Source organism: Arachis ipaensis, chromosome B10 (genome assembly GCF_059453495.1).
Source record: "Arachis ipaensis isolate K30076 ecotype BB chromosome B10, ASM5945349v1, whole genome shotgun sequence".
In the NCBI taxonomy this organism is placed as follows: domain Eukaryota; kingdom Viridiplantae; phylum Streptophyta; class Magnoliopsida; order Fabales; family Fabaceae; genus Arachis; species Arachis ipaensis.
The window spans coordinates 865,633-887,370 of NC_142435.1; the positions used below are offsets into that span (position 1 = coordinate 865,633).

General features: G+C 30.7%; 2 protein-coding genes across 3 annotated transcripts; one reads left to right on the forward strand and one right to left on the reverse strand.

Annotated features, from left to right (window-relative positions):
- Nucleotides 1-12,736: 12,736 nt before the first annotated feature.
- On the forward strand, nt 12,737-16,246 carry LOC107624161 (G2/mitotic-specific cyclin-2). Of its 2 annotated transcripts, none has more exons than XM_016326632.3 (11): nt 12,737-13,083; nt 13,227-13,362; nt 13,575-13,631; nt 13,824-13,872; nt 13,977-14,102; nt 14,192-14,320; nt 14,914-15,003; nt 15,118-15,339; nt 15,434-15,532; nt 15,629-15,807; nt 15,888-16,246. In XM_016326632.3, exons 1-11 carry the CDS (start codon nt 13,029-13,031, stop codon nt 16,030-16,032), a joined length of 1,287 nt encoding a protein of 428 aa, XP_016182118.1. In that variant the 5' UTR covers nt 12,737-13,028; the 3' UTR covers nt 16,033-16,246. The 2 variants fall into 2 exon arrangements, with proteins under 2 accessions (XP_016182118.1, XP_016182119.1); XM_016326633.3 differs by having other exon boundaries at nt 12,754-13,083; nt 13,230-13,362.
- A 1,052-nt stretch (nt 16,247-17,298) lies between these two features.
- On the reverse strand, nt 17,299-21,438 carry LOC107619880 (serine acetyltransferase 4-like). The gene is made up of 9 exons (XM_016322118.1): nt 21,214-21,438; nt 20,140-20,337; nt 19,591-19,650; nt 18,856-18,951; nt 18,725-18,749; nt 18,430-18,524; nt 17,990-18,156; nt 17,392-17,465; nt 17,299-17,318 (listed from the first exon to the last, which is right to left on the reverse strand). Exons 1-9 carry the CDS (start codon nt 21,436-21,438, stop codon nt 17,299-17,301), a joined length of 960 nt encoding a protein of 319 aa, XP_016177604.1.
- Between the last annotated feature and the right edge of the window lie 300 nt (nt 21,439-21,738).

Genomic DNA, 21,738 nt, shown 5'->3' on the forward strand with positions numbered 1-21,738 from the left:
CAACTAGGGTGTTTAATTTTGAGTTGATTGAAATTAAACCGTTTATCCAATCCAATTCAAATAAAAAAATCGATTAAAATTACACTAATTTAGATTTGATTAGATTCTATTTTTTACAAACTGTTGAATCGGATCGGATTTTGGATCTATTGTTCATAATCGATTCAATCCAATCCAAATGGCACAATGTGATATAATATTATTATTTTATTATTATATTTACAATTATATTTATAACATGTTCAATTTGTTATATATTTTTATATTATTTATGTATTATTATTATTTAATAAATATTTTATGTTCAAAATATTATTTATTTATTTACTTTAACTAATCTATAATTTTATTTTTATTGTTATGTTATCTATTGAACACCTCCACGGGGTGTTTCATTTCTCATGATTATTACTCAGACATTGATGATCTGCAAGACTGTAACTTGAAACTACCCTTAAAGATGAGTTACCACTTTGACAATGATTGCAGCTGAGTTTAAATCTTGGATTCAAAATATGGAGCTTTTGGACCTTGTACTTGCTGATCGTATATTCCCATAGTTTAGGAGTCAGTCGTGTAACCGCATTGATAAAGTTTTGGTTAGTTTGGAGTGTTTGGAAGAATTTCTTGAAACAAGGCTTAGAGGAGGTCGGAGAGGTTTATCAGACCACTATCCATTGATTGTGGATATCACAAGATTAGGAGGGGGTTGAGACCTTTTTGGAGTTTGGATGCTTGGTTTACTTATGAGGATTTCTTGAGGATGGTGAAGGAGGAGTGGAGGAATTTGAGCGACGTACAATTCATTGACAAGCTAAAGGCTTTGACGGTCCCACCGGGTAAATGGCATAAAGAAAATTTTAGGAACATGGATATGAAAATTATGAATTTTGAAGAAGAGATAAAGAAAGTAGATGATATGGTTAGTAATGGAGTTGTTGATAGAACTGTAGAAGCAAGAAGGAGGGCACTGGTGAGCTCTTGTAAGAAATGATATATAAAAAAAGAGTTACATTGGAAGTAGTTGTCGCGATCCAGACATGCCAAGGAGATGGATAAGAACACCTGCTATTTTCACAATCTAGCCTCAGCTTGAAGGAGAAACAATCAGATTGAGTTCTTACTGATTCATGGGAGGATAGTGAGAAATCAAGCAAGGATTAAGGTTTCTTCAGAGACTTTTATAAGAATTTATATCATCAGGAGACCTCGCCGGTGATAGGATTTCGTGATGGATTGGTTAACCGGATAACTGAGGAAGAGACAGCAGAGTTGGAATGGATGCCGTCTAATGAGAAAATTAAGGATGCAGTTTGGGATTGTGAGTCAACTAAGGCACCAAACAGTGATGGGTATAATATGAATTTCATTAAGAAGTGTTGGGAGGATGTTGGTGGGGAGTTCACTGCAGCCGTGATAGGATTCTTTTAGTCAGCTATTTTACCTTGGGTTGCGAATGTTGCTTGGGTGGCTTTGACGCCAAAGTTTGTTGGAGTTAAAGAAATCAAGGACCTTAGGCCGATTAGTATGGTGGGTTGTGTTTATAAGGTTATATCAAAGATCCCGGTTCAGAGGATGCGGAAGATAATGCCAGGGTTGGTAGAAGAAACACAGAGTGCTTTTGTGCAGGGTAGAAAGATACATGATAGGGCTTTGATTGCATGTGAAACTGTGCAGTGGCTGAAGTTGAAGAAAAAGAGTTCGAGAATTATTAAACTAGACTTTCAAAAGGCTTATGATAGAGTCAAGTGGAGTTTTGTGGATATTGTTTTGCAGAAGATGGGGTTTGGCCGTAGAAGGAGGGAGCGAATAAAGGAGTGTGTGTGTTCTGTGTCTATGTCGGTCCTAATAAATGGCTCTCTCTCTAAGCCATTCAAAATGGAAAGGGGTCTACGATAAGGGGATCCTCTTTCTCCCTTTCTATTTGTGCTTGTTGTGGATGTTCTACATATGATGATTAGAGAGGTAGCGCAGAATGGACGCATTACTCCGTAGTTGGTTGGAAGGAATAACATTGAGTTGTCACATTTGCAGTTTGCGGATGCCGGATGATATTATACTTTTTTGTCCTTCTAAAGAAGAGACAATTAGAAACTATAAGCGGTTGCTGCGGTGCTTTGAGATGATATCAGGGTTGAGTATTAATTTTGACAAGTCCAGCTTGATCCTGGTTAATTGTGAGCAGAGTTAGGCACAACAGATGTGTTAACTATTGGGGTGTAAAGAGGCGTATTTACCTATCAGATATCTTGACATTTTTTTGGGGACAAATTCAAAGTTGTTCAAGACATTGAAACCAATGATTGACAAGGTAGGAGAAAGCTAAGTATGTGGAAAGTGAAGTCTCTGAATAAAGCAGATAAGCTGGTTCTCATTAAATCTGTTCTTAATAGCCTGCATATTTACTATCTCAGCTTGTACAAAATGACGAAGGCAGTAGCAGAAAAAATAATATCCTTACAGAGACACTTTTTGTGTAGTAAGGAGGATGGGAGGGACGGGATGCCTCTAGTAAAATAAAAAGTTGTACTGACCCCCCAAAAAGGCAAAAAGTTTGGGAGTTGGTGATGCGGTAATTCGAAATACAGCGCTCCTGTTCAAGTGGTGGTGGAGATTTTCGAAAGAGGATTGTCCACTTTGGAAGAAAATTATATGTTCCTATAATAACATGAATCCTTCTGAGATGATTTGTGATCAGCTATAAAATAGGTCCTTGGAAGGATATTTGTCAACTACAAATCAGGGAGCCACAAGTGAGAGAGAAGATCATCAGAGGCTTGGCTATGGAACTAGGGGATGGCAGGATAATCCGCTTTTAGGAGGATAGCTGGTTACCTTGTAGTGCTCTAAAAGTTACTTTTCCAATACTTTTTTTGGTCTCAAATCTTCAAAGATCTGTCATAGGGGATTGTGAGTTTTGGGATGGGTTAGAATGGATTTGGAATTTCTAGTGGCGACGAGAGTTATTTCAATGTGAGCTGGAACTAGTAAACTAGCTTCATTCGATTCTGCAATCAGTAAAATTGACAACTGAGAAAGGATAGAGTGGTCTGGAAATTTGATAAAAAAAAAAGGTGTTTATTCTACTAACTCATTTGTGCAGGTATTGCAGGCAGAGGTACTTCCAGCGGATATCACAAACTATAGCTTTACTAGTACTATTTGGAGAGGATTTGTCCCACCAAGGGTTGAGTTGTTTACTTGGTTTGTACTGTTTGATAGGGTGAATACAAGGAAAAGACGGTGTAGCTTAGGTGTTATTGGCCAGAATGATAACATGTGTGTTTTATGTCATAAGCCTGTTGAAATTGTTTTTCACTTATTCATTAGTTGTGAGCTCACTTGACAGGTGTAGTGTGTTTGGTTGTTCGCTCTTGGAAGGATATGGACTATTCCAAGTACGCTCAAGCAACACTATGAAAGTTGGACGGATATATCAGCGAGAAAGATAGAACAGAAGCAGTGGTTGGTTGGTTTTTTGCAGTCATCTAGATAATTCAACTAGAAAGAAATGATAGAATCTTCAAAAATCAAGGTTTAACTGTGGTGGACATTATTAACAGATCATTTACAAGTTACGATGAGTGGATTGATGGTGAACCCTATAGTTGTTGATGGCAATGACGGAGATAATTAGAGATTGTTATTTTTGGCATTATGAATTTTCGTTTCTTTTCTTTTGCTCCACCTTGTTGTGTTGAATTTTTTTACTTCAAAAAAATGTGAATTACCATTTTTAAGATCTACATACTATTAAAAAAAAATCAAGTGAGAGAATTCAATTCAAAATTATAAAATATTAAATTTATGAGTTTGTATATGTCTATTGATATACTAATCAATAATATAAAGTATATAATTTTTAATAAATTTTAAATTAGATACTTTTATTTTTAATAAATTTTATCATTTTAAAATTTTTAATACACATATTAAACAAATAAATTTTTAATAAATTTTATTATAAGATAATTAAATTTTTAACAAGTATTTGTATAAGATAAATTAGTGTTTTTTTATATAGGAGCCAATTCATTTGAAAAAATAAAAATTGATTAAAAATTAAAGTATCTGAGTTAAATTTTTTAAGATTAATATAAATGTTTATTCATAAAAATATTTGTGCAAGAGAAAGATATACTATTCTAAACACCTAAAATTTCAATTCTACCACTAAATCTTAATACGTTTTAAAAATTTAACTTTTATGTTCCATTAAAACTTTAATAAGTTAATAATTAATCATTTTTTTCTTTCAATTTTATCCATATACCCCTTTGTCACATTATCATCGTCATCAACTCATCATCCCTTGCCACTTCTTCCTTTCCTCGATCAGAATAAACAACCCCTAAAAAAAACTAAACCACATTCATTTTTGAAATCAAACAATTTTGTCTTGAATGCCTATTGCTGACCTTTGACCTTTTTATGACTTATTTTGTAAAATTTTTATTATTAAAAAATATTTTAATAAATAATTTTCAATAAGCACAAATAATAATAATAATATATTTAGTAAAATAATTTTTGAAATTTAAAAATATTATAATAAATATAAATATAAAAATTAAATTTAGAAATTAATTAATGTATAAGATATTTTTAATTTTAATAAACGCAAGTCAACTTTAAAAAAGTCTTATCTTAAATATTTTTAAAAGTATCACTATCTTTAAAAATTATAAGCACAGGTATACGATCTTTTCGATTTATCAAACACAAAATAATAAATTTCTGCTTTTAAAATATACAAACACCTCTTTAAAAAAATTTGTCAAATTAAACCTATAAAAAAAAATAAACGGACAAAGGCACATATGAAGAAATTTGGGGTGAATAAAAATACATATAAAAGATTTGTAAATACAAAAGTACAGCTCAAAGGTTATTTTCAATAGACAAAAGTGTCATATGATTAGTAAGACTTTGATATTTATGAATCTTTAATTTAGTGTATATTTTTGTTCATTGAAAATAGTTTTTACGAATTTTTAGCGTGTATTTTTGTCCATCTCAAAATTTTTTATGTATACTTTTATTTATTTATTCTTAAAAAAATAGAATCTGAATTCACATAATTCAAATTAAAATATTTTAAATTGTTTTTAATGATTTTTATATTAGATAAATAATTATTAGTGTTTAAAAATTCATAAATCGATTTATGATATTATAGACTATTAAATAAATTAGTTGTTAATAAAATAAATGTGAACAAATTAGTTTCTTATGAATTCTAGAAATTTTAATCATCGACCATATTATTTTTTAGAAAATTAAAGACTAACTTGTCTCTTTTTTAAAAAAGTTAAAGATTAATTTGTTTTTTTTATTAGGGATTATATTATCTAATATTCTAAATTAGCAAAAATCATTTTGTGTTTTTTTTTTTGTTATAGGCTAATTTATTCAATACCAAAATTGTTAAAATCTAATATCTATTAGGTACCAGACAAATGACACAGCAAAATATAGAGATAAAAAATTAGAAATTTGTATAAAATATGGAAATAATTGAATAACTTTCTTTGAGAATTACAACTTCTCTCTATCACAAGGAGACTACAATAACACTCTCTCTTGACAAAAGGAGAACACACTTCTCTCTATATATATAGAAGAAAACTACTCAAAGAAATATTATGTTATTCTATCTGGATGACTTGATTAAAATGAATTAAATAAAAACTCAATTTATATGTGAGTCTCTTCAATATGAACCATCCGTTAATTAGAGGTATATAATTCTTCTCTTTTTCAACCATTAAAATTCTAAGGTTATAAATTAAGATTGTTTATTACCTTTCATTTTATTTAGTTATTATTTATTTATATATTTTCTAAAATTAGCTTTACTATTTTTTCACAATCTCCCACTTAAAGCTAATTTTGATAAATTTTTAAAATTCATGTTACTCATGTATTCCATAGGTCGTATGAGGATCTACACCATTCAAACTTTTTCGTGTTGATTGGTTTTGTCATGGCATCTGTTAGGTTATCTTTCGTGTGAATCTTCTGCATATCAACACTTCCTTCTTCTACTACTTCTCGAATAAAGTGATATTGTACTCCAATGTGTTTTGTTCTTGAATGAAAGGCAGAATTCCTTGCAATGTGCAAGGTACTCTGACTGTCACAATACACAGAAATCTTCTGTTGTTTGTGCCCGAGTTCTTCTATCAACCTTTGGATCCAAATAGCTTCCTTGCATGCTTGTGTAGCTGCCATATATTCAGATTCTGTAGTAGATAAAGCTACAATAGTTTGTAATTTAGATAGCCAGCTCACAGCTCCTCCTGCAAGCATGAACACATATCCTGTAGTAGATTTTCGTTTATCAAGATCACCTGCAAAATCTGAGTCGACATATCCATTGACAATGAATTCCGATCCTCCAAAACATAATGCAACATTCGAGGTCCCTTTGATGTATCTCAAGATCCTCTTAACAACATTCCAATGCTCTTTACCCAGATCTGCCATAAATCGACTTACCACCGCAACTGCTTGAGCAATATCTGGCCTTGTACAGATCATGGCATACATAAGGCTTCCCACCGCTGATGCATACGGTATTCGAGACATTTCCATCCTCTCTGCTTCACTACTAAGGTACATACTTGAGGATAATTTGAAATTCATAGGAAGTGGGGTTGAAATTGGCTTACATTCTTGCATATTGAAGCGTTGCAAGATTTTCTTCAAATAATTCTTTTGCGATAGCCAAATCTTCTTATCTTTTTTGTCTCGGTGAATTTGTATCCCTAAAATCTTGTTTGCTGGTCCCAAGTCTTTCATATCAAACTCCCTAGCCAACCGTGCCTTCAATTCTTGGATTTGATCTTTGTTGGGACCTACCACCAATATGTCATCCACATACAACAGCAGAATGATGAAATCATTATCACCAAACCTCTTGTAATAAGTACAATGATCTGAACTAAGTCTGTTGTATCCAAGGCTAATAATGAAAGAATCAAATCTCTTGTACCAACACCTTGGCGCCTGCTTTAGACCGTACAGAGATTTAGTTAACCTGCAAACCAAGTTTTCTTTTCCTTGTTCTTCAAAACCTTCTGGTTGGAGCATATATATCTCTTCTTCAAGTTCTCCATGAAGAAAAGCAGTCTTTACATCTAATTGCTCTAGATGTAAATCAAATGTAGCACACATAGCCAAAACTACTCTAATAGTAGTTAGTCTCACCACTGGAGAAAATATTTCATTGAAGTCAACACCTTCTTTGCATTTTTCATCTATTTGAACAGTGGTTATCTCTTTAACAATGCTGTCATTTTCTTGTTCCTTTTGCAATTCATCTTCTGCAAATATCACATATCTACTGACAACTACCTTGCGGGCAGTGGGATCCCACAAGTGATACCCCTTAACTCCGTCAGCATAACCCGAGAATATATATTTTTTAGACTTTGGGTCCAGCTTTGTTCTTTCTTGGGAATTGTACATTACGTACACAGGACAACCAAATATATGTAAAGAAGAATAATTAGGTGGCTTACCTTGCCACATCTCCATTGGTGTCTTCAATCCAATTGCAGTTGATGGTGACCGATTTATCACATAACAGGCGGTTTTAACAGCTTCTGCCCAAAAAGACTTAGCTAAACCTGCAGTTTGTAACATAGCTCGTGCTCTTTCTAGGAGAGTCCTATTCATTCGCTATGCTACACCATTTTGCTGAGGCGTATATGCAACTGTGAATTGCCGTTGAATACCTGCTTGCTTACAAAATGTTAGAAAATCACCATCGACATATTCTCCTCCATTATCTGTCTTTAAGCACTTGATCTTCTTTCCAGATTCAAGTTCTAACTTTGCTTTGAACTCTTTGAACATCGCAAACACGTCTGACTTATTCTTGATCGGGTACACCTATAGCCTCCTAGAGTAATCATCAATAAATGATTACAAGATATTTTGCTCCTCCTAGGGACATCTCCGGCGATTCCCACACATCAGAATGAATCAACTCCAATATGTGCTTACTCCGAGCAGTTGATCTACCAAACGTCAATCTATGTTGTTTGCTTGTAACGCAGTGCTTACAAAATGGTAAGTTTACCGATTTGAACCCGGGAATGAGATTACGTTCTACAAGAATATTCAAGCCTCGTTCTGACATGTGGCCTAGTTTGCAATGCCATATCATCGTCATTTCTTCTTGGCTTGTTGAAGCAACTGATGCCTCTGCCTCTTGCAAAGTATCTCCCACAAGCATGTATAGATTTGCTGCAATCTTTTCTGATTTTATTACCACAAGAGCTCCTTTAACAACTTTCAAGATCCCACCTTCAATATGGGTCTTGCAGCCAAGTTCATCCAATTTTCCAATCGACAACAAATTCTTCTTCAAGCCTTTTACGTGTCTTACCCCTTGAAGTGAACGAATAGAACCATCAAACATTTTTATTTCTAAGGCATGATCGTTTCCCATAAACACCGATCCTTTCGAGACAGGTTCATATGTATAAAACCAATCACGATGAGGAGTCATGTGCCATGTTGCTCCTGAATCAACAATCCAAACATCAGTGAGCTGTTTGCTACCTTTAGAACCAATTGTTGCTTCGCCATACAGGATTTCTCTATCATCAGAGGTGCTCGTAACACATCCTTGAGAACTTGATCCTTTTGGAATCTTCTCTATACTCTTCTTATTCCAACAATCTTTCTTGAAGTGCCCTCTCTTTCCATAATTGTAGCATTTGACCTGCTTCTTACTTTGTGACTTTGGTCTACTTTGACTCCCACTGAAACCACGCTCCATTGATTTCCCTCTTGTCATCAACAAAGCCTCTGCTTGTTTTGAGCTTTCTAATCTATTTTCCTTATTCTTGCGCCTAGATTCTTCTTCAAGAACCGCAGCAGCCATGTCATCAAAAGAAAGATAATCAGTCAAAACATTATTAGTTAAGTTAATGATAAGCTGATCATATGAATCTGGTAGACTTTGAAGTAAGAGCTCTGCACGTTCGTTTTTCGCTATGGTATATTCCAACAATGAGAGTTGGAAAAATAGCGTATTTAGATTGTTGATGTGATCCGTTGCCGATGTGGATTCACTCATTCGAAGAGTATAAAGTCTTCTCTTCAAGAATATCTTGTTGTGAAGTGACTTGACTTCATATAATTTGGTGAGAGCATTCCAAATTTCCTTTGCTGTCTTTTTCTCTGCTACACTTGATAAAACTGAATCAGCTAGTGCCAAGTGTAAGTTTGCAACAGCATTGTTGTCCATCTCCTTCCATTTTTCATCTGTAATTCCAGTGGGTCTACTTTCAATTGCTGTCACGCAATTGTCTTTTCTCATAATGGCTTTTATTTTCAATTTCCATATGGAAAAATTACTCCCACTGAATTTTGGAATTTCATACTTTGCTGCCTTTTTTTTTAGACGGTAACTCGCAGCAGAAAAAAAAATTAATCAGCAACCTTAGGCTCTGATACCACTGTTAGGTACCAGACAAATGACACAGCAAAATATAAAGATGAAAAATTAGAAATTTATATAAAATATGGAAACAATTGAATAACTTTCTTTGAGAATTACAACTTCTCTCTATCACAAGGAAACTACAATAACACTCTCTCTTGACAAAAGGAGAACACACTTCTCTATATATATAGAAGAAAACTACTCAAAGAAATATTATATTATTCTATCTGGATGACTTGATTGAAATGAATTAAAGAAAAACTCAATTTATAGGTGAGTTTCGTCAATATGAATCATCCGTTAATTAAAGGTATATAATTTTTCTCTTTTTCAACCATTAAAATTCTAAGGTTATAAACTAAAATTGTTTATTACCTTTCATTTTATTTAGTTATTATTTATTTATATATTTTCTAAAATTAACTTTACTATTTTTTCACAATATCGAGTGTCAGTGTGTCACTCTTCAACTTATTTTTCAAAACCTAAATGGCAGAACGAGTCACTAATTAGTAGATTACTTATTTGTGTCGCACATTAATTACCATTTTGTACTGCTCTAATTTTTGTATGACTAGTTGAAATTGTACTAAAAGTGTGGGATTAATTTGGTCTCAAGAAATTTAATTTGATCTTTCAGTGGATTAAATTTTGCAAATTTAAATGACTCAATTTAGTGTATTGAGACATCAAATTGAACACAATTACTCCAATAATACAATAATATTAGCTAGTCATTAAGGTGTCACATTGATAGTTAATTGCAATATAAATATTATATTAACTAAATTAGTGATAAAAAGAACCAACTTAATTTAGAGTTATAAAACTCAAAAATAAAATTGAAACACATTTAAAACTAAAAAAAAAAAAACAAATTGAAGATTATCTTTTAAATAAGCTAAATATATTATTTTAGTTAGCTCATTAAATAAATAACTTAATATACTATTATATTTCACCATCTATATTAATGGTATTATCAAAAATTAAATTTGTCAACACGTATAATAAATGAGCTTGGTAGCTAGAATCTAATTTATTTTCTCTTCCATGGATTATAGCATTGATGATTCAACCAAATAACCCCACGTTTTAATGGCAGACATTTCTTTTGGATTATTTAAGTATATTTTTCCTAAATAAATAAATGCCTTGATCTTTTATTTACATATAATATATACATTCTTTGAAAATCAAATGAGCATTTTGGCGGAAAAATAGTTAACAAATAACTATTAATATTTGAATGCACTTATAATATAACAACTTATATAAAAGTTGAATCATATATTGTCTCATCAACAAAAATATTTGAGCCAATTGTTTAATGTTAATATTTTCATATATAAATATTTAATTAAATGAATGATAATATAAATATTATTTAGACTGATTTTTTTAATCGATATTTGAAAGAGAAAAAAACTAAATTAAATTAAATTAAATAAACAAGTTTAAGGAGAAAAATATAATAAAGAAAAGAGTAAAGTATCGTTTTTGTCCCCAATGTTTGGGGTAAATCCTATTTGTGTCCCTAACGTTTAAATCGTCCTATTTATATCCCTAACGTTTGTAAAAGTGATTCAATATTATCCTGCCGTCAATTACACAATATGAGCACTTTAGTTTGAGTTTTAAAAATCTCTTCTTGAAGTTAGAATACAAATGTCTGGATAGAATCGACGATCTACTCCGAAAAATAGCTCATCAAATGTTGAAACTAATTCCTACAACATTTACATAATTCACTTTTCTAGGGACATAATTGAATCTAAACACAAATAATGGGTATAATATTAAAATCGAACACATTCAAGTGAAACTTAATTGAGAATGAATACATCCAAATGAGAATAATTGAAAAATATAATCTGATTTGTTAGTGTAATTGATAGTAAGATAACATTGAATCACTTTTATAAACGTTAAGGATACAAATAGAACGATTTAAACGTTAGGAACACAAATAGGACTTATCCCAAACGTTAGGAACATAAACGATACTTTACTCTAAAAAAAAGTGCGTTAGAACGTATATAGGAGCTCATTTTATGCTATGTAGAATAATGGAAAGAAAAATTGAGTTGGTTTAGTAGATAATTTATTAATTCGTTTAAGTAAGTGTTTGGGATTCAAATTTTGTTTTGTATATATATTAATTTATTGACTAATAACAAATTTTTAAATGAAATTTCGATACATGACAAATTAGTCATTTTTCTGTTATACTAAGAAATACTGTGTGAAACAACAAAAAAAATTGCAGCCTTTATTTAATGGTAAAAATTTATATATAGTTGCTTTGTTTTTATATAAAGTTAATAGTTAAAAACTATTAGATGATAATTTAGTTAAATATGTCAAATTATCTATTAATTTTAAGGGTAAAGTATACTTTTTGTTATTGAAGTTTCACAAAAGTTTCAAAAATATTCCTAAGTTTTATTTTGTTTCAATTTTGTCCAAAAAGCTTTCGATTTGTATCAAATATACCCTCGATGGCTAAATTTTCAAAATGTTTAAGACCAATCTAACAATAATGCATGAAAATTATGCTTGATTTGTTTGTTTTGGGGGATTGTTCTTATGAAATTGTTGTTGAATTGGTCTTAAATTCTTTGGAAAATTAGTCGGGGTATATTTGATACAAGTCGAAAACTTCTAGGACAAAATTAAAACAAAATAAAATTTAGAAATATTTTTAAAACTTTTATCAAACTTCAAAAACAAAAAGTATATTTTATCTAATTTTTAATTATCAACTTCACATAAAAATAAGTCGTGAATTTTCAACTTTTTTTAAACAAAAAACACTTTAATTGCCAAATTAAAAAAAATGAAATGGTCTAAGTATTCTTATAAGCCAACAAATAATCCAAAATCTGAAAAAATTAATTCCATGATCCCAATTTGGAAAAAAATATCCAATTCTCTGACCCAATAATTAGAAAACATTCATAACAATTCCAAAACAAAAAATAAAATAAATCCCCCCAATAAATTAATAAATTAATTAACAATTTTAATTTAAAAAATAAAAAAAAAATAGATACTCCCCCCTCCCTTCTTGCACTGTCATCACGTGTTAACTATAACAACAAAACATTACCGTTGTTAGGACCAAAAAATAAAAACTCCAAATTAAAGAAAGCCCTTTTTTGCAAACCTCAAGGATCAAACGGTAATGTCAAAAGTAAAACATGATCCAACGGTCGTAAAGCACTAGCCGTTAACCCTTTTTTTTTTTCTCATTTCAAAGGGAAAAAAAAAAAAACACATTGTTTCTTATTGTTGTGTGTCTCAACAGGGACAAATACCCGTTGTGGTTCAGTCGATAGAGAGTGTGTGTGTGTGTGTCAGCGCCCTTTGATTCTCTCTCTTCCTCTCTCTCTCTCTCTCTGAATCTTCCTTCTTATTCAATGATCTTGTTTTACTAGAAATTTTTTTTTGGGGGTTTCTTCTGGGTTCTTGGGGAAAGATTCTTGAGCGATTGTTGTTCTTGGGGTTGTTGTTAATTTTTGTTTTTTGGTTCAAATTAACAAACTTTAAGGTGAAAACGATCATGGGTGGTTCTGATGAAAACAATTCTAATTCAACCTTGCCCAGAATTCTTCAAGGTACAAACCTTTTTTAATTCTTTTTTTTTTTTCTGGGAACGAATAAAGTTCAGATTTTTCGGGCTCAATTTGGATTCTAAGCTGAAAGATTTAACTGTGGTGTTAATATTTTTTTTTCCCTTTTGGGGGTTTTGGAATTTCAGCAGGGATGAATAATCAGAATCAGAATGTTGGTACAAGAAAGTTTGGACAGAACAGAAGAGCATTGAGTGTGATCAATCAGAATCTAGTGCAAGGTCGATCTTACCCTTGTGTTGTTAACAAGAGACCTTTGCCTGGGTATAATTCCTCTTATCTTATGTTGATTCATCATAGATCCTTCTTTTCTTGTGAATTTTTTGTTTAGATTATTTTGTTGTTTTGGTTTGTTTAAGGTTAATGCATTTGTCTAATTGTCTGGGTAATTCATGTTGATTCATCATAGACCCTTATCCTTTTTGGTTTCTTTAAGGTTAATTGTGTTTGGTGGTTATGTTTTTGTGTGGAACCAGAAAACAAGAAATGTGTGAAAAGAAGCAGGCAGATCCAGTGCATCGTCCCATCACAAGGTTTCAATTGTTTTCAAAATTTGATGTTGTGACATGGCTCTTTGTTGTTTCTTAGTGCTGAATATATGTTTATTCAAACTATGATAATATGTTTTTTCAGCTTTCTTTCAATGTTGTTCATAAATTACTAGGTGACCAAATGAAGGATTAGTGAAAAACTAATGTTTGTTTATATTAATTAATTTATTTTAGAAGGTTTGCTGCTCAAATTGCTTCCCAGCAGCAACAATCTTGTGCTGAGGTACCCTTTCTTTGTTTCAATTTCTTTGATGCTGAAATTGTTGCAATGTCATTGACTATTGTTATTATGCTAATGTTTATATGGTGGTTGCTCAATTTGAACAGGATCCTACCAAGTCGAACCCCTCGAATTCGACCAGATTTGAAGACCTAATCCTCATTGATGAGGAACAAAAGTTAACAGCAGATCAACCAGTGCCCATGTCCTTGGAGAAACCAAAACTAGTGCAGGTGGTACTATAAGTCTGTTGTTTTAGTTTCACTTTCATATTATCCCTGAAGTATTTCTTATTTTGAATTTGTGACCAAACCTGCTGTAGGAGGAAATTGAGATGGAGGATATAGTTGAGGAGGACTCTATTATAAACATCGATAGCAGCGATGTGGATGATCATCTTGCGGTGGTGGAATACATCGAAGATCTTCATGCACACTACAGGAAATTTGAGGTATACCGAAATCCACCTTTTAGGACAGTTAAAAACACTTAAGGATTTTTGCATTTAAAGCCTTAGACTTGTGTGTTTGAGCTTGGCATATATTGTGTGTTTTTGCATAATCAATTCCTTTTGGTTTGATTCTAAATAAATAATTCATGTGATCTATTGTGAAGTTGTTAGATTTGAATAGTTAAAGTTTATTCATTTTCAAGTTATAGTTTATTCATTATAATAATAACCTTGATCTCCTATATCTTGCAATCATTTTATTAAACTTGAAAATGGAGTTAATTCAGCTCATCCGAATGTGCGGCATGCTTTTGTGTGTCAACTTGATCACTTAACGGTGTTTAAATTTCTTGATTACATCATTGAGTTTTTTTCCAATTTCCATTTGTTGTTGAGACTCTTGTTCTGTTTGCTTTCATAACTTGCAAATCTGCAATCAATGACAGAAAGATATAAGTAAAGTTTGCTAAATCAAAATTTTGAGGTTGTTTGGAAAATCATAGCATAGTCTAAATGATGGATTCATTGTATTGAAAAAGCATATATTAGATCTCATTACCATTTTGATGACTAACATCATTAGTTTCATGCAGAGTTTGAACTGTGTCTCGCCGGATTATATGGCGCAACAATTTGACATTAATGAAAGAATGAGGGCTATACTTGTTGACTGGCTCATTGAGGTATGTATTAAAATGTTTCTACTAAAACCACTATGCCAAAAACGGTAATAGTTTGGCTTCGTGACTCAAACTAGTGCTCGAATATTGATATTCTTGTTTTGAGCTTCTTTTCAGGTGCATGATAAATTCAACCTCATGCAAGAGACATTGTTTCTTACAATTAATCTCATAGACAGATTCTTGGCCAAACAAACTGTGATAAGAAAGAAGCTTCAGCTGGTTGGTTTGGTTGCCATGCTTTTGGCTTGCAAGTATGAGGAAGTTTCTGTGCCGGTGGTTGGCGATTTAATCCTTATTTCGGATAAAGCTTACACAAGGAAGGATGTTCTGGACATGGTAAATATAACAAACATATCATTAATCTTTTCGCATTTGCAAAATGGCATCAGTTTTGCCATTTTGGCTGAGATTTTCTTTTCAAACATTGCAGGAGAAGTTGATGCTCAACACATTGCAGTTCAACATTTCTGTGCCAACTGCATATGTTTTTATGAGAAGATTCCTGAAGGCAGCTCAAGCCGACAAAAAAGTCGGTACTAGTCTCTGTTAATTTATATACTTTTTCGCAATCACAAATTCGCAAGAACTCCACACTTACCCTTTTAGTTTTTCTACCTTGGAACAGCTTGAGCTGCTGGCTTTCTTCTTGATAGAGCTCTCTCTTGTGGAATATGATATGCTGAAGTTCCCGGCATCTTTGCTAGCTGCGGCCGCAGTCTACACGGCTCAATGCACTGTCAGTGGCTTCAAACAATGGAACAAGACATGTGAATGGCACACAAACTACTCAGAAGATCAGATATTGTAAGAAAACTTCTTATCTTAGAATTATCAACTATTTTGAGACACTACACTAATACTAATAATATGTTGGCGAATTTCAGCGAGTGCTCTCGGATGATGGTTGGCTTACACCAGAAGGCCGCGACTGCGAAACTCACTGGTGTGCGTAGGAAGTACAGTTCATCTAACTACAGCTATACTGCAAAATGCGAACCGGCATGTTTTCTTCTGGAGAACCAATTCTAGCAGGACCATGTGTATAGAAACATTGGTGGCTGGTGAATTGAAATTTATTTCTTGGATTCTGATGAGAAGTTACCTTGTTTTTCATCATTTATTTTTTCTTGTTCTTATGTTCTTAGGTGAACATAATTTAGTACATTTTAAATCTATATTTTCCCTAGTAGTTCTCCATTGAATAAATAATGGGAATGGATGGTACAGATACAATTTTATTCTCCTTTTGCTTATGCCTCTCATTTGATTTTTTTCTTGTATGATCTGAATGATTGAGTTCTTGCTCAAATTTTTTTTCAACTAATTCAAGATGCATCATTAGCATCAGATCATAGAACTTTTAAAACAACCATTTATGGTACATATTGAGCAAAGAAATCACTAAAGTTGGATATTCTAGCAATGTTTTTGTGAACTTTTCTATTATTTTTTTTTCAATATTCTTGGTTGACATTTTTCCAATACAAAGGTGGAATATTATTGCAACTTTCCAGGTAAAAATTTTCAAAATTGTAGCTCATAGCTTCACTTTTACTTTTGAACGTTTTTTTTGGACTTTAGCTACTAAGCTTTTGAAACATGACATTAAGTTCAACGGTCACCTATTGCTACAGATTTATTTGTTGTGAATCAATTCTAGTCTTTCTCAAGATTAAATAACTCTCTCAAACTCATATAAATATACTAATCTCTCTATAACTTATGTTCTTATATATTCATCTACTATAATGGGACAAATTTAATAATTTAACGGGAGTAAATAAATAATACCAATATATAATTATATACTATTAAGTAATTTCCTAATTTTTAATGGAGACATTTGTCCCACATATATGCTTTTATGCCTCTTATACTTTTTGCTTTATTATACCTACAAAAACAAAACAAAAAATTGAAGAAATAAGAAATATTTTATAAAATTTCAGCAAAACTAATATAATTATCTATTACAAATATAATGAAAAATAATTTATTTGAGAAAAAGACAAATAGGTCCGTGACCTTTTGTCCCGCGGACATTTTCGTCCTTAACCATTGAAAAATACTTTTAAATCTCTGACTTTCACAAAACTTGGACGGATCAGTCCCTAACGGAGACATTTGGACGGATCAGTCCCTGACGGAAATATTTGGACGAAGGGACTGATCCGTCCAAGTTTTGTGAAGGTCAGGGACTTAAAAATATTTTTCAATGGTCAGGAACAAAAATGTCCGCGGGACAAAAGGTCTGGACCTATTTGTCCTTTTCTCTAATTCTTATTAAAAGAGTTGTCAAAATTCTTTTGTAGCATCTGCAAAGTGACATCAAACTGATGTGTTATGTACAATCTTAAAATCAAATACTAATATGAAAGGGTTGCTTACCTGGGTTCATGGTTAAAGATGGATCATGCTCATTTAAGCATCCAATAACATGTGCTGGTACACCTGCCACAATGCTTTACCAAATCCAAAGAAAAATCACAAATTTAAAGATAATTTCTATATTACTAGCATAGAGTGACACAAGAAACATGTATTGGAGATTTTTTAAGATTTTTAAAATACTAAACTAAGCTGGAGATGTATATATGGTTTTATTTAGGCCAATGTTAATGCGTTTCGAAAAAAAAATAAAGAGTGCGTTGCTCTTTGAACTCTAAAACTTAAATTTTAAACCCTAAATTTTAAACCTTAAATTTTAAATCCGAGTAAATGATATAAAATATAATAAATAGAGCGTTAAAATTTATTTAATTAACAAAATATACAATACTCTTTACTTAATAAAAAGTGTTTAAAATAATTTCTGTAATTCTAAATAGAGACACAGACAGCATATTTTTAGAATCAAATACTACTAGAACATCAATAAAAAAATTCAATGAGATGCGCCAAAGTCAACGTTTGAACTTCTAATATGTCCTAATTAGTGTTCAATTTTCATGTGAAAACAAGATCAAGTTAATGAAGCATATTTTACCTATGGGGAGGAACATCTTTCAAGACAAGAGAACCAGCAACAATCTTAACACCTTCACCAATTCTTATGTTACCAAGTATGATTGCACTTGCCCCAACTAGAACACCTTCTGCTACTTTGGGATGCCTATCACCCCCTTCTTTCCCTGTTTCTCCTAAAGTCACACCCTCCAAAATCAAACATACCATGATATTATCATAATTAATTCAATATGTTCGCAAAATAGTAAACCAATAATAATCTTTGTCATAATGCTAAGGAGACAAAAAAAAAATGGTCAAAATTTGCAACAACTGATAAAGATTAAATAAGACAAATTCTGACGGTTTTTGGTTAATTTTTTTTATTATTAATATTTCTGTAATCTTTGCTATTTTTGTTAGATTTTTGTATTTAATTGAACATATTGTAAGAAACTAAATAAAGGAAACATTACTCACTTGCATCAATGAGACTCTGTTTCCAACAATGGCAGTTTCACCAATAACCACACGTGTTCCATGATCTAATAGAATTTCATCTCCTATTTTTGCAGCTATATTAAATAAAATCATACAACAATAAAGTTAACCACATGTCATTAGACTATTCGAGATATGATAGCGTTTCTGTCGCGTGAAAATTTCACGAAACTTTGTCATGCATTGACTTTCACCATTAAATCGGTGAAATTCGGCACATGACGAAGTCACGGAATTTTTCACTCGACATTAACTATTACGAGAACCTTCGTACCGGGATGTATATCAATGCCGAAAACCTACAACAGAGAAAATTAAGTGGTTGAATAACAAGCATAACAAACATTAAATGAAACCACCATTGTAGAATCTAATCTATGTTATGAACAAGTTTAAGTAAAGTACCTCACTAACTCTACTTTGCAAAGCTAAAGCCAATACCTTTCGACCCTCGCCCCACAAAGCGTGCGCTACACGGTACACTTGCAAAGAATGGTAACCCTGCCATGAATCAAAGGAGAAAGGTTGAGGGAAGTAGCACAAAATGATAGAATATTTGATGGAAAAAAAAAAAGGAAAAATTATTCTAAAAGACCGTTAGGAAGATTTAATTATTAAAAAGGATCTTTAATACTAAAATTATTAAGAAAGACCAAATTTTTTTTATAATATTTAAGAAAAAAAACTAATTTTTTTATAAGAAGATAAATATATTTTTAATTATTTTTTATATATTTTTTATAATCTTTATATTGATAAATTTTATTTCTCTTAAAATTTTAATAATTTTTATTAATTAATTATTTATTTTTATTTATTTTTTTATTTTTGTGATCTTTACCCAACGAGAAAAAAAAACAAAAGATAAAAAAAGTAAATAAATAAATAAATAAATAATAAAAATTACTAAAATTTTAGAAAAAATAAAAATTACTAAAATTTTAGAAATATAAAAATTATAAAAAATAAATAAAAAATAATTAAAGATATATTTATCTCTTTATAAAAAAATTTTGTTTTTCTTCTTAAATATTATAAAAAAGTTTGGTCATTCTTAATAATTTTAATATTAAAACTTTTTTTTAATAATTAAATCTTCTTAACGGTCTTTTATAATAATTTTTTCAAAAAAAAATTTACCTTTGTATTCAAAAGTGTAGAGCAATATGACAAACAAGAAGGATCTCTGTCTTTAAATGCCTGCTTATAAGGGAAGAAAATGTAAACATAACAAATGAAATTATCAAGTTCAAAATCGAATCAATTATTGAATTAACAAAATAAGGGTTCAAATGTTTAAGAATTCAACTAAAGTTTAACCGAATAAAATAAAGTAATATATTTTTATATATAATATATATTTTTCAAAAAAAATAATTTTTTAGCTATGATTCACTGATTTTTGACTAATTTATTGAGTTTTTAACTATTTTTTGAAACCAATTTTTTAGTCTAAATAGAACATATTAAGTGATTAATTCTCAATTAACCCAGTTAGATCAATCGGTTCGACCTGATTTTCAGAACCATTTAAATTATATGAAATTAAAATATTAGACAAATTTAGTAATAAAAAAATTAACCAAAAATATTCAAAACTTGTCTTATTTAATATTTATTAATTTCATCAACAATTAATAAATAGCATTACCATTAAAATATATGTATGTTGTCCCTATGCATGCATACCTTGAGATCCAAACGAATAGATCTTTGGATAGATTCATCATGCATTATGAGATTGCAAAAGATATCCATTAAGTGAGTTGCCAAAAGAGTAGGATTTTGGAGACGATTTGCAAGAACAAATGCTAGTGCTTGCTCTAAGCAATCATGTGACAAAATACTTGCATACAAGAAGCTACTCAAAATTGGTTCCCTTTCTGCCTGCACATACAATTTAATTACTATAAATAAATCTAATGTAAGGAATATAAAGTATGTTAATTAAAATTTCCTAACGAGTAATTGTATACTACAATGATATATAACATGGCACAATTTTAAAGAAATGTTAATTATATATTTATTATTATTATTATTTTCAAAATGCATTAGCATTATTCTATACAAAATATACCATATCATTTAAATTTTTTTATATTTATTCTAACTTTTATTCCCATGTTTTTTGAGGTACGTCGGTGTCAAAATTTACAAATTAATAATAAGATTTTGAGTGTAATGCATAAATGGAGCCACTTAGATAAAGATGTTAAAAACGTTTTTTTTAAAGATATTTTTTACAAATTAAAATTTAACACATATAATCAATTAAATTATATTATTTTTATTAAAATGAGACTGGACAAATTAGTTTAGTAAAAAAAATTAATAAATTAAATTTTAAATCGATATAAATTAATATTTTTTATAAAAATTATTACAATATCCCTATTATAAAACATAACTAAAATATTCCTATTATATATATTTTAAAAACTTTAAAATAGGAATATTGTAGTCATTTTTTATAAAAATAATATTAATTTAGACAAATTCAAAATTTGATTCACTATCTTTCCGTCAAATTAATTTGTCCGACCTAATTTTGATAAAAATAACATAATTTAAGTGATTATATGTGTTAAATTTTAATTATTAAAAAATATCTTAAAAAAAAAGACGTTTTTTTACGTCTTTACGATAGCATCCCCTACATAAATTTGTGAGATGTTATAAAGTATCCAGGCCAAAAAAAAAAAGGAAGAAAAGGGAAAAAAAAAAGACACAAGAAGAAATGATGAAGTTTGATGGGGGTACCTCAAACCTGGCTTCTTCTCTTATATGATCCCAAATGGTGTGAAGAGAAATATCCAAATGGTTATTATGAAAGGCAGAAGAGTGTAATGGGTTTGGAATTCCCATGGCATAAACAGGGAAAACCCTCTCCATGTGATAAGCACTTGTTGAAAATGAAGAGTTGTTGTTCTTATTATCATTACTATGGTGTTCATGATCACCATCTTCAACATGCTGAGGCCTCATTTTTGTGTTGGTTCATTTAACTTGTTACAAGAGAAATAGAGTTAAGGAGTTTGAAGTACTTATATATATATCTAGTGTGGTTTTATCTGTTAGAAGAAGTTCTATATATAAGTACTTAAATTGTTATAACAAGTAAAAATAACTAATTTAGGTTCCAAATTTGAAGGCAACTCTAACTAAGCTAGAAAAGAAATCAGATTATAATCCATAGCTATATATGAGCAACAATGTCAGCAATGAGGTGGTGATTTTTATTAGGTTCCAAATTAAGTTCCAATGCAGCCAAAGTTTCTCTTTCTT